The 13,956-nt window shown below is 45.2% G+C and overlaps 1 protein-coding gene across 1 annotated transcript in view; it reads right to left on the bottom strand.

The window, feature by feature from the left end:
* Positions 1–9,831: 9,831 nt before the first annotated feature.
* LOC123024271 (omega-hydroxyceramide transacylase-like) overlaps positions 9,832–13,956 on the bottom strand; it is a 20,569-nt gene continuing 16,444 nt past the window's right edge. The window contains exon 6 of the mRNA XM_044431799.1: positions 9,832–9,912. Within this exon, the coding sequence (XP_044287734.1) occupies positions 9,832–9,912 (81 nt within the window). The remainder of the gene's footprint in view (positions 9,913–13,956) is intronic.

The raw sequence follows: 13,956 nt of genomic DNA on the forward strand, positions 1-13,956 counted from the left end.
GAAGCAAATGGACTGCATGCAACAGGTCACTCAGTCTAGGATCCAGCACCCACAAGGAGAGCACAGATGCATCACAGTGACACCCATGAATCAAAACGTGCAAGGAGAGACTTCGTGTGCATGTCCCATTCCTTTTTCCCTTTCTTTCACAGAAGAGGTTTGGTGTTTACTTCTTGACAGAATGATCAAATAAATCATCCTGCTGGTGAGAAATAAACACAGAACATGTTTTACTTGAGATCCTAAATTACTGCCGTTTTTCTTTGTTATGCCACAATTGCCCTCAGAAGAAGGGTTGGGGAACTATCTGTGAACTAAAACCCTCCTCTTCATGTTTCCACAGACAGCTCCAGTTGCCTAAGAATAACACACGGACACCAGAGCAATCAAAATCCCCCGCTGAGAAAAGGTAAATTTGGATGGGGAAAAAGAACATTGCAACCATAGTCTCTGGAGACCTCTGGTGGAACCCTGGACCATAGCACTTCTCGAGATATCCGCAATTTTTGGCTGGAGAAAGAACCATGTCTTATATGCTTTCAAGATCCATGTACATGCCAGTGTTAAAGATGACTAGGAAGTTTCGGGAATTGCCAAATGTAGCTGCCAGACATGTTAACTGAATCAGCCAGAGAGGCCGGTTCTCAAAGCGTTACATTGCCTGCCTATTTAATTATGAGCCCCAATCAAATTTGCTGGTGCTTTTGCAACTCCAGGCATCCATTCCCACGTTAACATTGCTGTTTGATGCTTTTGGTAACCTGTGTGGTCATTCAATTAACTGGTCAATGTCCAGACTGATGCCGATTGGAGATATTATTTCTCATCATATAGTAGCCAATCAGCAATTCCATGGTGGCCAGTCTATTGCTTACTTGGGAATATGCTTTCTTAAACATACATTGCAAATAATTAAGCTACATTTGAATCAATTTACAGATGAACACCTTCTATGTTTAGCTTGGGGGACAAGGTTAATGCATTGAAGATGAAAGTTATAGCCAGGATTCTTAAATATTTTATCGGATTCTCTTATGTACGCCTCCTTGCAAGCACCTGCTGATATACTTCTACAGAAACTTAATTGTTTGTTCCCTACATTTCTCTGAGTATGCTTTCTGCCACACATGACCTTGAAAAAGATGCAACTTTCTGTTAAAGAAAGTTATTTTGGCTTTCTGGATCTTGTGCTATAACACTGGGCTTATTTGCTCACCTGTACTAAATTTTGGTCTTTTTTTGCTTAGATTTTCCACCATTATTAGTTTTGGAATCCTCTTGTTTGCACCCTTTGGTCATGCAGACAGCATTAAGCCCCTGCCAAAGTGCTTCTCATACCACTAGGGAACCTTGAAGAGTGTGTTGGTAAATATTATATCAAATATAGGTAGATCCATTTCCATGTGCAAAATTGACCTTACAGCCAAATCTAGATTTAAAGATAAGTAAAATCATGGTTTTTCTGGCAAAACTGGATGGACAAGTTGATTTTTACTTTCAATCACTTATTGGAGAAAATGATAGGTTCTTGTCATTTTCTGAACTGAGTGCCAAATATTATTTGCCTGTGACGGCTGAATGTCAACACTTACAATTACAGCATTTACTAGAATCCAAGTTTGGCCCTAGAGTATTTCCAGTCTCACCATCTCCTCCATTAAGGGAAGCAACTATTGAGTCTGTTCAGTTACATTGACTCATGCCACATGTCTAAATCTTCTTACAAATGAATATATGCTAACTCTAATGGAGGAATGGAATAGAGAACTGGAATGTGCTATTTGGCTAAACAGTAGAATGTTGCCTTAGAACTCAATTTTGAAGTTTCAATGGACCTTAGATTACATCTCCTTGTTCAAGAAAAACTTATAGATGTTCCATGTTAGTGGCTACCATGTGTTATTAATAAGGATTTATCTAGGTCAACCAACTACTGGAAGTGTAACACTGCTAATATGTCTTTAAATCATATGCTTTAGCAATATTTAGTAGCTTCCTCTTTTAGGGTGGAAGTTATAATATGGATAAACTTTGTATTAGTAGTCTTTTATATTTTCTGAAGTACACATTGTCAGTTCTGGGATGTAAGCCACAAGAATCTGTGATATGAGCACCAGAACCAGAGGTGATGGAGGTCTTGGCAAAATGGAGTAGGGTTAGAAGCATATACTAGAATCCAAGTATATTCATATACTAGGAAGGCATGGCAGGGCCAGAGGTGAAAGCAAAGCCAAGGTCAGATACTGGCAAGGCAGAGCAGAACTAGTGGCAAAGGCAAGGTCAGCAAAAGGCAAGGAGCAGATACCTGGTGGATTCAGGAACAGGCAGAAGTCAGGGCATGGATGAAAACATTGCAGAACTGAAGGCTGAAGCAAGCGCAAGCACCAGAGCAGGAACATGAAGGAGCCACCACAAAGGTTCATGTCGCTATGGCAAAACTAGGCAGGGCCTTTTATTGCACCTCCTGTGGGTTCCTTCCAACTTTCCATGACTGCAATGGTTCTACGAGATCCTTGCAAGCACCTACTCACCTGATTCTAGTCTTGCAATCACTGCCAAGGGGACGAGGGCTGCCTGCACTATCAAGCCACCAGGGGGAGCTATGCTTCTCTGCAGATCCTGATACACATGCTTTTAAACCAACTAACAGTTCTTGGAAGTGAATACATGTTCAACATAAAGGGATTTTGCATGCCATTTTGACAGCAGAAAGGCTGATAATGTAACACTAAAAAGATAAAATGCAAAGGACTGAAGACTTGATGACATGCTTAATATTTGTATGGATGACATACAGACACCAATTCCAAATGAACATATGTACTGATGTGCTACTGGGGCAGCATACTAGCATTCATTAGTATTAGTATTAGTATTAGTATTGATACTAATAATCAGCTTGCTTTTGTTGAAACTTATGTATAATGATACACTGGGATACATGCTGTTATTTGGAAATTTACAGTTTTTCTTCATATTTTTCTATTTTTGTTGCTTTTTTTGTGCTTTGTTTCATTTTGCTTTGTTGTGGTGAAATTCATGGTGCTGGTACTAACCTTTAAAGCTCTTAATTGTCTGGGACGCAATTCCTGAAGGAGTCTCTCCCCTTTTGGACTCTCAGGCAGGGCCATCTTAATGCATGGGCCTGATGGGCACTTGCCCGTGGGCCCCATACTAATCTGTGTATGTTAACCCTTGGAAAATTGGAAAACTTCCAAAATTAATAGTTGTCGTTGTCTTAGGGGCCCCAGTACACTGCTTTGCCCGGGGCCCATAATGCTGTTAATACGGCCCTGCTCTCAGGGTCACATGCAATGTTGGTTCAGGGGCCAGGAGTTGTGCATGCACACATGTAGACAGGCAAGACCACACACACACTGGCATGTGCACAAACGTTGGTGCTTCTGATCAATATGGCTCTTTCCTTGCTGTTTGCAGGAGCAGGAAAAGAGCCTCAGTATGAGGAAATCAGTGGTGATGACAGGGGTTCAGTAATGGTAGTGGAGCCAGGGTGCTGTGGGTAAGGCCGTGTGGTACTGCATGCGGCTAGTGGGCCACAGGCTGTGCACCCCTGCACTTGTCCATGTCTTAAGCTCTTGAGAGGAGGCATGTCAGCATGTTTCTTCTTCAGGAGAAGTTCACTGTGTAGGAACAGGCACAACAGGGCCTTCTCGGTGGTGGTGACCATTCTCTGGAATACCCTCCACACTGGCACTCAGCTGGAACCAAGACTGCTAACATTTTGACACCAGGTTAAAATTTGTTGATTTACTGAAGTGCTTTAAAGTGATATGAGATGTTTGATAATGAGATGTTTGAGGAGAGCAGCCAGAGTGACCATAACAGATAAAATCAGGAATAAAATTATAAGGGAAAGAATTGGAACAGAACCAATTCTTAACTATACACAAAGAGAGCAAATAAAGTGGTTTGCTGATCTGGAGAGAATGTCTTGGAAGTCTATACTATTCAAGGCATACACAAAAAGAGGAGAAGGCCAAAGAGCAGTAGGCAAACCAAGACGAAGATGGAGAGACAACATCAAAGACATGCTACAACATAACAATGGTTGATGCCGCCAGAAGTGCAAGAACCAGAGTTTTGTATTGCCCTTGACACCCAAAGCAATAAAAGAGGATGTAAAGAAGTAGAATGGTTTGTGTATTAGTCCTCTTGGCTTTGTATGGCTGAGGCCTGGTTTTTTGTTTTTTGTAAAGTTGTTTAATCTTTTCTACTAGTATGTTCTATTTCAGGCATATATTGGGTTCATGCCTCTTGTATAGAACCCTGGTATTCAGGAAGAAGGGTGGAATTCAAATATTTCTAATAAAAAAATTAAAAATTGAAGAGCAAGTATGCAAGGCTAACTGAATTACATCACATCACAAAGCCTTCCCTGCTCAGCCCAGTCTTGATTAAACTCATCTCCAAACTCACCCTGCCCATGTAACCATTATAATTAGGGGGGGAATTCTCCACTACAATGAGTCTTTCCCCCAGTGTTTATTGCCACAGTGGGAGGAGGAAGCTTCTCTAAGATTGCACCTGGGAAAAGGCTTCTCTCCCTTCAGCTCTGTTTTGCCAATAATCATCTCGTCTTGCTCATGACATGATTGCCATCACAGTTGTACAGTCACATCACAAAAGCCAGTATTAGCAGTTAAGGGGCTGGAAAGGACCTTGGGAATCCAGGTTCTAGTTCCCCTTGGCCAAGAAACTCACTGGGAGATTTTGGACCAGTCACTCATTCTCAGGCTAACCAACTTCACAGTTGTTGTGAGGATAAAATGGAGAGGAGGAAGATCATCTCAAGCTCTTTGGAGAAAAAAAAAGAAGGCTGTAAATATAATTAAAAATAAATATTAGGTTCTTACTAGTAGCGATGCTCCCTCCATGGAACTGACACAGATAAGTAATGAAGTACTAGACACAAAGGCCATCATTTATCATTCTCAGTCACAACAAGAATTTACTCTGGCTTGGCTCTCTCAAAGCACAAGAAATCTTAATGCTGTGCCATATCAAGGGATGCTGGACAGGCAGCTGAGCTTGAGCACAAAGCCAGCTTTTAAGCACACTGCTCCTTATTGCCTAGGACAGAGAAGGGGCCTCATGCCTGGAAATTGCACAAATAATCAAATGAGGGGTGGTTCCGCCAGCTCAGGATGCAAGAGGAAGAGGGGAGAACGCTCTGAATTGGCCGATCCACTAACAACTCTCCAGCATTCTGCCTTCAAATCCAAGTATCTCTTTCGGCCACCCACCCCATCCACCATACTTTTCCTATCTCTTCACCTACAGAATCTAGACTGAGCTCATTGTTAAGGCTAATATCTGTGTAAGCCTGCCAATGTGGCACCGCTAATTTCAACAGCTACTTTCAGCAGTAATGCGAAGGGCCGGGATTTCCTCTCCTCCAACAAGTGGCTCATGGTTACGTTCAGAGGGCCAATTTCCCGAATATGAAACACTGGAGACTAACCATGCTTTGACATGTTTATGTTTATTTCCAAAAACACTGCTTAAGCAGGTATAATTGGCTGTAGCAAGGAGCAGATATCAAGTGCTAGTCCCAGAAAGTTAATTCAGCCCTTCTCCCCATAGACCAGCCAGTTCTAAGCCCAGCAATCTATAACAAGAATAGAAAGCACAGCATAATTTGATCTTGGCTGTGTTGATTCTTCAAGCTTTAACTAAAATAGAAGGTCTCCCAGTAGGTCACAACCATTTGGTTCAAAATGGCCACATAGCAGGCATTTGCAGAATAGCATTTTCACCTGATCCTGGCAGTCAAATCTGTCTTTGGGTTTCTGTATGGACTCACTACGTCAATCTAGAATCAGAGTGTTTCTAGACTCTGAGCTTTTTCTAACTCATTCACAGAATTTTACCCTGGTCCAGATGATGTTGTTGTCCACTTGCAACCCCCTTCAGTGTTTTCTCACAGTTTCTTCCATCCTTTCTCGTTCAACAGAAAATCCAAGGAGGAGGAAAAGGTCAAAGAGTTTCATGGTCTTTTGCTTGACTTGGGATACTTCTAGACAAAGTTTTTGCCATTGCTTGCCTCATTCATGAAAAATCCATTCAGTGAGAAAAAAATGGAGTAACTGTGCAATGCTTTCTGATAACACAAGGAACCCTCCACCTGGAAGCACCCCAAGATGTATTTAACATAAACACATTGAAATCACTGGGACTTGGGTTAGTTACCCTCTTGGATCATAACTCTTTAGTGTCAAATTTGTTTGACTGCAGCTGGGAGGAAGTTGATGATGTTTTATTTATTTATTTATTTATTTATTTATGGGACTTCTATGCCGCCCCATTCGCCGAAGCCTCAGGGTGGCTCACAACCATAAATAAATAGAATTCAATAAAACAATATAAATTAACAATATAAATTAAGTCGCCCTGGCCAAAGAATAACATGAATAAATAATATTAACAATTAAAATAACATTTGAATAAAAAGGTCTTTGCCTGGCGCCGAAAAACAAATAACGACGGTGCCAGGCGGACCTCTCTGGGGAGAACATTCCATAGTTTGGGCGCCACCGCAGAGAAAGCCCTCCTCTGAGTACTTACCCTCCTAATTTCCTTCACGGAGGGTTCCCGGAGAAGGGCCTCTCCCGCTGATCTCAAGGGGGGGGGGGCGGGCATATATGGACGTAAGCGCTCCTTCAGGTAACCAGGACCCAAGCCATTAAGGGCTTTATAGGTCATCACCAACACCTTGAATTGGGCCCGGACTTCAATGGGAAGCCAGTGAAGCTGACGGAGGACTGGAGTCATGTGAACATAACGCCCAGTCCCCGTCAGCAGCCTGGCAGCTCTATTTTGAACCAATTGAAGTATCTGGACCATCTTCAAGGGCAGCCCCACGTAGAACGCGTTACAGAAGTCAAGTCAGGAAGTCACCAACGCATGTGTCACTGTCGCCAGGCAGTCCTTCTCCAGGTAGGGGCACAGCTGATGGATCAGCTGAAGCTGAAAGAAAGTGCTCCTCGCCACCGCTGTCACCTGAGCTTCCAGTGAAAGCTCTGGGTCGAGGAGCACTCCCAAGCTGTGGACCTTGTCCCTAAGAGGGAGTGCAACCCCATTCAGGACTAGGTTCAATTCACCCTCCCCGAAGCCCGATCCACCAACCAACAGGACCTCCGTCTTGTCTGGATTGAGCTTCAGTTTATTGGCCCTCATCCAGCCCATTACCTCGGCCAGGCACCGGTTCAGTACAGCCACTGCCTCACCCAGATTGGTGGAAAACGAGAGGTAGAGCTGGGTATCATCAGCGTATTGATGATTGACCTCTCCCAGCGGTTTCATGTAGATGTTAAACTGCAAAGGGGACAAAATGGACCCCTGCGGTACTCCATGGCATAGCTGCCATGGTGCAGAGCCATAGTCCCCCAGCCCCACCTTCTGGAATCGGTCATTGAGATAGGAGCGGAACCACTGCAAAACAGTGCCTCCGACCCCCAATCCCGCTAGCCTATCCAGAAAGATACCATGGTCGATGGTATCGAAAGCCGCTGAGAGGTCCAGAAGAACCAACAGGGATGCACTCCCCCTGTCCTTCTCCCTGCACAGGTCATTGTACAGGGTGACCAAGGCAGATTCAGTACTGTACCCGGGACTGAAGCCGGACTGAAATGGATCCAGGTAATCAGTTTCATCCAAGAGTGCTTGGAGTTGTCCCACCACCACCCGCTCCAACACCTTGCCCAGAAACGGGATGTTGGCTACTGGTCTATAATTAGTGGCCATCTCTGGATCCAGTGACGCTTTCTTCAGGACCGGTTGGACTACCACCTCCTTTAAAGGGGCAGGTACCTGACCCTCCCTCAGAGAAGCGTTAACCACTTCCAAGATCCAGATCCCAATCCCATGCTTGGCGTTGTTTATTAACCAAGATGGGCAAGGGTCCAATAGGCAAGTGGTGGGACGTACTCGTCCAAGTACCTTGTCCACATCATCAGGCCGCAATAACTGAAATTCATCCATTAATTTTGGACCAGACGGTGACATTGGTATCTCCCTAGAAGCCTCTGAATCACTAGTAGAGTCTAGCTCGTGACGAATCTGAGCGATTTTCTCCCTGAAATGCTTGGCAAAGTCGTCACAGCGGGCCTTCAAGGGTAGAACCAGATCTTTCTTAGGGCCAGGACGGACCAGCCCTTGTACCACCCGAAAAAGCTCCACCGGACGGCATTTTGAGGAGGCAATGGAAACGGAGAAGAATTTCTTTTTCGCTGCCCTCACCACCACAGCCTAGGCCCGATAAAGGGCTCTTAAGTGTGTTCGGTCAGATTCATCCCGTGATTTCCTCCACCTACGTTCTAGCCATCTCCCAGCCTGCCTCATCGCCCATAATTCAGATGTATACCAAGGGGAAGAGTAGGCTCTGCCTGGCGGGAGAGGATGCTTAGGAGCGATTGTGTCAACAGCCCTAGTCATCTCCCCATTCCATAGTTCGACCAGAGCCTTGGCAGGAGCACCAGTCTTGTCAGCCGGAAACTCCCCCAGGGCCTTCAGGAATCCGTCCGGATCCATCCGAATCCATCCAGCTCGGGGGTGGACCCACACAATCGGGTCCGCACCCTTACAGAGGGAGAGGCCACTCTCGAGCACAAACCTCACCAGGAAGTGATCTGACAGGGGTGTCAAACATAAATTCCTCACCCCCAGACCACCCTCTTCCTGCCCTGTCGAGAAAACCAGGTCCAGAGTGTGTCCACGATCATGGGTCAGGCCTGTGACATGTTGAGGCAGCCCCATGGCCATCATGGAGGCCATGAAGTCCTGAGCCGCCCCGGTCAGACCAGTCTCAGCATGGAGATTGAAGTCCCCCAGGACCAACATCCTGGGGGTCCTCAACACCAGGTCCGAGATGATCTCCGTCAGCTCAGGCAGGGAGACTGTTGGGCAGAAGGGTGCACGGTACACCAACAGAATCCCCAATCTGTCTCGATCGCCCAACACCAAGTACAGGCACTCCAGCCCTGGAAGTCCCGTGAGGGAGATGGAGGCTCGGTAAACCAAAGCGACCCCCCTCCCCTCCCCTCCAGGCGTGGATGGTGCTGAACCAGATACCCGGGCTGGCACATTTGAGAGAGGGCGACACCCCCCCCCGTGCCAGCCCGGGTATCTGTTATGCAAGCCAGGTCGGCCCCCTCATCCACAATCGAGTCATGGATGAGGGAAGATTTATTGTGGACCGACCTGGCATTAAGCAGCAGCACCGTCAGGCCCGAGGGGCGGTTGACAAGACTACCTGGAACCCTCTGGCTGGGGGTAGAACCAGAAGGAGGGACAGGTGTCAGCCATCTGTTCCCTCCTTCTTCTACATGGACACATTAAGCCCCCACCGCTGTAACGTCCATTGCCCGTGACCACCCCAATGGTGGCGCCCACGCGCTCCCCAGGAAACTCAACCGTCGACATGGCCAGGGATGACTCCATAAAAACAAATTAAAATACAATAAAACTTTAAAACAGTAAAAACTCCCCCTCTAGCCCCGATACAAAATTCCACCCACTGACCTAGCCCCCTGCCAACCCAGCCCCACACGGCCACAAACGGCAGTGACTGCCCTTCGCCCGCCAGCCAGAGGCCGCTGGTCCCAGGCCGCGTCCAGCGGGTTAAGCCCGCGTGTCCCGCCCCAATCCGGCGTTGCTCTCACTGATGCGGGGGGGGGGGGAGCAGAGAGGGGCATGGAAACCCACCAGGCGGCAAGATGGCGGCGCCCTCCTCTGCACTGTCGACGTCGGCCCTGGCGTGGCCCTGGCGTCCTCCGTCCCCGGGGTGGCCCAGCGGTGGCCGCGGGAGCGGCATCAGCTGGCCTCCGGCTTGGCGGCGTGCCTCAGGTCCGGCGTGGCGACAGCGGCAGCAGGAGTGGCGGCGGTGCAGCGCGGCTGGTGTTCCAGGGAGGGAGGGGGAGGGAGCTGCAATCCAGCCCTGCCCCAGGCTGTGTCCGGTGGGTTAAGCCGGCGCCCGCCCGTGCACCCCGCCCCAATCCGGCGTAGCTCTCTCATCATCTCATAGATGATGTTTTGTGATCATCTATGGACTTTTCTCCATAAAATTGTTACTACGCTGGAGATATACTTTGCAAAATTGCGGTTCAAGCACTAGTATATGAGGAGCTTTTCCTTCGTTGCTTTTCTGCTCCATAACCTCTAAGTGGCACTGTGGCATAGTGCAAATATAAGAGAGGAAATCCCACTTTCTTTCCCTAGTTAGAAATAACCAGTTTTCCCTGCCCTAGAAAAATTTGTAGAAAATGCTGTTTACACATAAGAAGCAACATGGAAGGGCTGTGACATTTTCAAAAGAATCTATAAACAACCATGGGCAGAGAATGAGAAGCACATAACAAATGCTTTGTATAGAAATCTTATCTTATCTTTATGGAGGAGTGAAAAGCTATGTCACAATGTACTTTAAATAATAAACCTCGGCAAAAAAATTTACTTGCCTTTAGCAACTGAAAATGTATGCTGTTTCAATATTGTTTTTGATACAATGGCTATTAAATAAGCATTTACTTTGCTTTTATTCCACCTTTCTTCCAAGAAACATAGGGGAGTACTGAATACCCTCCGTATGTCTTACACTCACAGCAATTTCTTGCAGTAGGTTAAGCTGAGAAATGGCAACTGGCTGAAGGTGAAGTTCACAGCTGAGTGGGGATTTGAACCCAGGTATTCTTAACACTACCCTGGCATTCCATCCATACTGATAGTAATAATGGTTAGTAATAGTCCTTCTACCATCTGGATGAAAAAATAGTCCCTATACTTTGCCACCAAAATGACCTTTCTATGGACACTCATTTATAACATATCGCCATTCATGTATCAGCCATCATCAAAAACGGAGCAAAAGAATGGGCATGTTTAGCCAAATGAAATGTGTCCCCATGTGACCATAATATAAAAGATTCTCTGCATATTATTTTCAAAAACAGGGTCCATGGCAGATCCTGGGCTACTACTAAGGAAGTAATACATTATTGCTTCATATCCATTCTATGGAGTTGTTGTAAAATGCATCTCTGTTATGAAAGATCCATTAGGTAGCCCAAAGTCATCATTTTAACTCTTTGGTGGATTAAGGGAAACACAAATATTGTGACTTTTGTACTGTTATGATGTTGGAATTCCACGTTGCTGTTTGCCATGTAAAGCCTTCCTACTATCTATATTCTTGGTAGGAAGAATCTGTCATTTGATATAGAAAATTCTGTGCTAAATGGTCATCTGAATCCTAAACTAAAAGGTGGTATTTGTCAGCTTTACTGCAGGCACTATAACCGCAAGTCCATTAGCATTTTAGACCCTTTTAGAATCGCCAGAGGGAAGGAATTCATAATTGTGGAGGGAACAGTGGAAACACCTCTTGTCATTTGAAAGTTATGAACAGAGGTGGACTTTGAACGGATCAACCACACTAACAGAAAAACGGGCAGCTGTGGGCATGTCCTTTTGAAATAAAATTGTCCCACTGTGGCAACACTGATTTCATAAACATTTCGTCTTGAGAGTAATGGCAGCATTGTCCTAGGCATTATCCTCTAATTTATGAATTCATAATAGGTACCCATATGCGTCCTAATTTTTTATAGCAACAACTCAAATATGAATGATTTAGGACCAACACAATGACAGGGGGAAATTGGCTGTCATTCTCATCTCGGATCTCGTTGCCAAGTTGTAATGAAGGGACGATTCATGAACTTTGTAATCATTTAGGGAGAGGAAGTGGGTAACTGCGACCAACAGAATTTTGACAAGCAGCAGCTTTTGTGCCTGAACTCAGAAAGGGTGGGTGTTCTTCTCAGGAGTTTCAGATCCTTCCTTTTTTGGACAATTCTTCTTTTAGGTTTAGACTGGTGTAATGTGATTATTCAACACTTTGCCCTAGCCGTGTCTGACAAAACAGCTCTTTGGGGGCCTTTTGAATTTTCCTCCAGACCACCTGATCTCTTCCAAAAGTGCCACAGCTGTTCTAGCCTTCAGGAGAGAAGAGAAAGGAAAAATCAAACAAGGGGTTTTGGGGAAATACAATAGGACTTGCACACATGCACACGGATGCTCACACACACACTTGAAAAGAACCTCCTTAAAAGTTCACATCTGAATCCAAGGGATTTATTGTATTGCATTTTATTAAGTGTTATATACTGGCTGCAGAGCTTCGGCATCTGGGTGATACCGAAGCTCTGCAGCCAGTGAGTCTGCCTCTTGCTTGTTGCAGACTGGTCAGTGCAAGTCATCTGAGGACTCTGGAGAGGAGGAGGAAAGGCGGGGGCATAGTCTTTAAGCTCCCCACACTGTGCCTCCTGAAGTTTCTTGGTCCAAGCATGAGAATCAGCCTGATTTGGAAGGGTTTTCAGGAGGGGAGGGGAGGGGAGGGGAGGGGAGGGGAGGGGGAGGGAGGGGGAGCAGGTGCAAGACCCAGTCCTTGACCCAGTGGGGCAGTGTCTGGAGAAAGGAGCTGCTCCACCGGAGGGGCTTCACCATTTGCACCATCTTGCCCTCGAGCAGTGAGAGTCACCCTGAGGGTGGTGCCAGAAGATTTCCAGAAGCAGAGGGATCAAGGGAAAGTTTCAGTTTGGATTCAACTCTGCACATGAGCAGAGGCCTCCTTTTTCAACTTGGGTAGAAGGCTTATTATTGCTCAAGCTGTTCTGTTATTGGTGGAGTCTAAATAAAAGACCTGCACTTTCAAAGGATTGTCTTGAGATTTGGAACCAGAGAGAAAAAGGGATCAGCTAATGACAGGCACAGAAATAAAACAAGGGTTTTTTTCTAAGCTCTATACATACTTAAGGATTTCCTTGCAGTGTTGGGCCTTGATGCCAATTATATATAATTTATTGTGAATGGGAGTTTTACGTACATGCAAATAACCATCGCTCCCTGAAAAAAGGTATATGTCTTATATGCAGAGGATAGAGGATATCAGGTCTTTCCCGTTTGGAAAGCAAGAAGGAAGGATCAAATAGTAGGTAATATGAAAGATCTTTTCCCGAGACCCTGCCAGTCAATGTAGATATTTTTAAAAAAATTCTCAGCAACAAAAATGGTGCAAGGCTACTTACAATATCAACCCAGATGGAATGAATCAATGCAGTTCCAGTTATGAAAAGAGGGTTAAGCTTCTCCACTTACTCAATGACTGTACTCTAGAACAGAGGTGACCACAAGGCAACCCTAGATTTAATTCTAAGTGGTGTCATATGGGACTTAATATGAGATACAAATGTTGTTGAACCAAGCAGAAACAATGGCCTCATGTGACTTGCTTCTGATTCGATTAATACTATCTACATCACTTGTCAAAACTATAAGACTATAACCCATCACATCAAAGGATCTCACTTAAGAATTATATACCTACCTTTTGCAGAAAGACCACACCACACTTGTAGGAAGTTTCATGGATAATATGAATCCAGTTATTGAGCTTAGCAATCCAGGCCTTTCTTTCATGTGCAGGACAGCTGAAGCTACAAGTAAAATCCAATAGGGTGGTAGGGAAAATAATAATAAAATGAATGATTTCTTGAAGATGTATGATTATTAACATCATGATCATCATCAGTTCTACCCTGCCCAATAGCTGAAGCTCTTGTGGGTGCTACAAATCAACTAATAAAATTCTGTTTAAATATAATAGCAGAAAAAACACAATAAAATTTGAACTTTTTTTAAACAGAATTTTAACAACTTGAACAGCTAAGATCAGTTCATGCAGTTCAGACTCTTAAAACAGCTGACAATGCTCACTCCCCAGTGCTATTTCAAGCTATTAAATGCCTCAAGGATACAGGGCAGCCTGGTGCCAAAAAGATGGTGAAATAGACACCAGAGGATTCTCTCTCTCTCTCTCTCTCTCTCTCTCTCTCTCTCTCTCTCTCTCTCTCTCTCTCTCTCACACACACACACACACTA

The sequence above is a fragment of the Varanus komodoensis genome, unplaced genomic scaffold (genome assembly GCF_004798865.1).
Source record: "Varanus komodoensis strain SLA01 unplaced genomic scaffold, ASM479886v1 scaffold1, whole genome shotgun sequence".
NCBI lineage: Eukaryota > Metazoa > Chordata > Lepidosauria > Squamata > Varanidae > Varanus > Varanus komodoensis.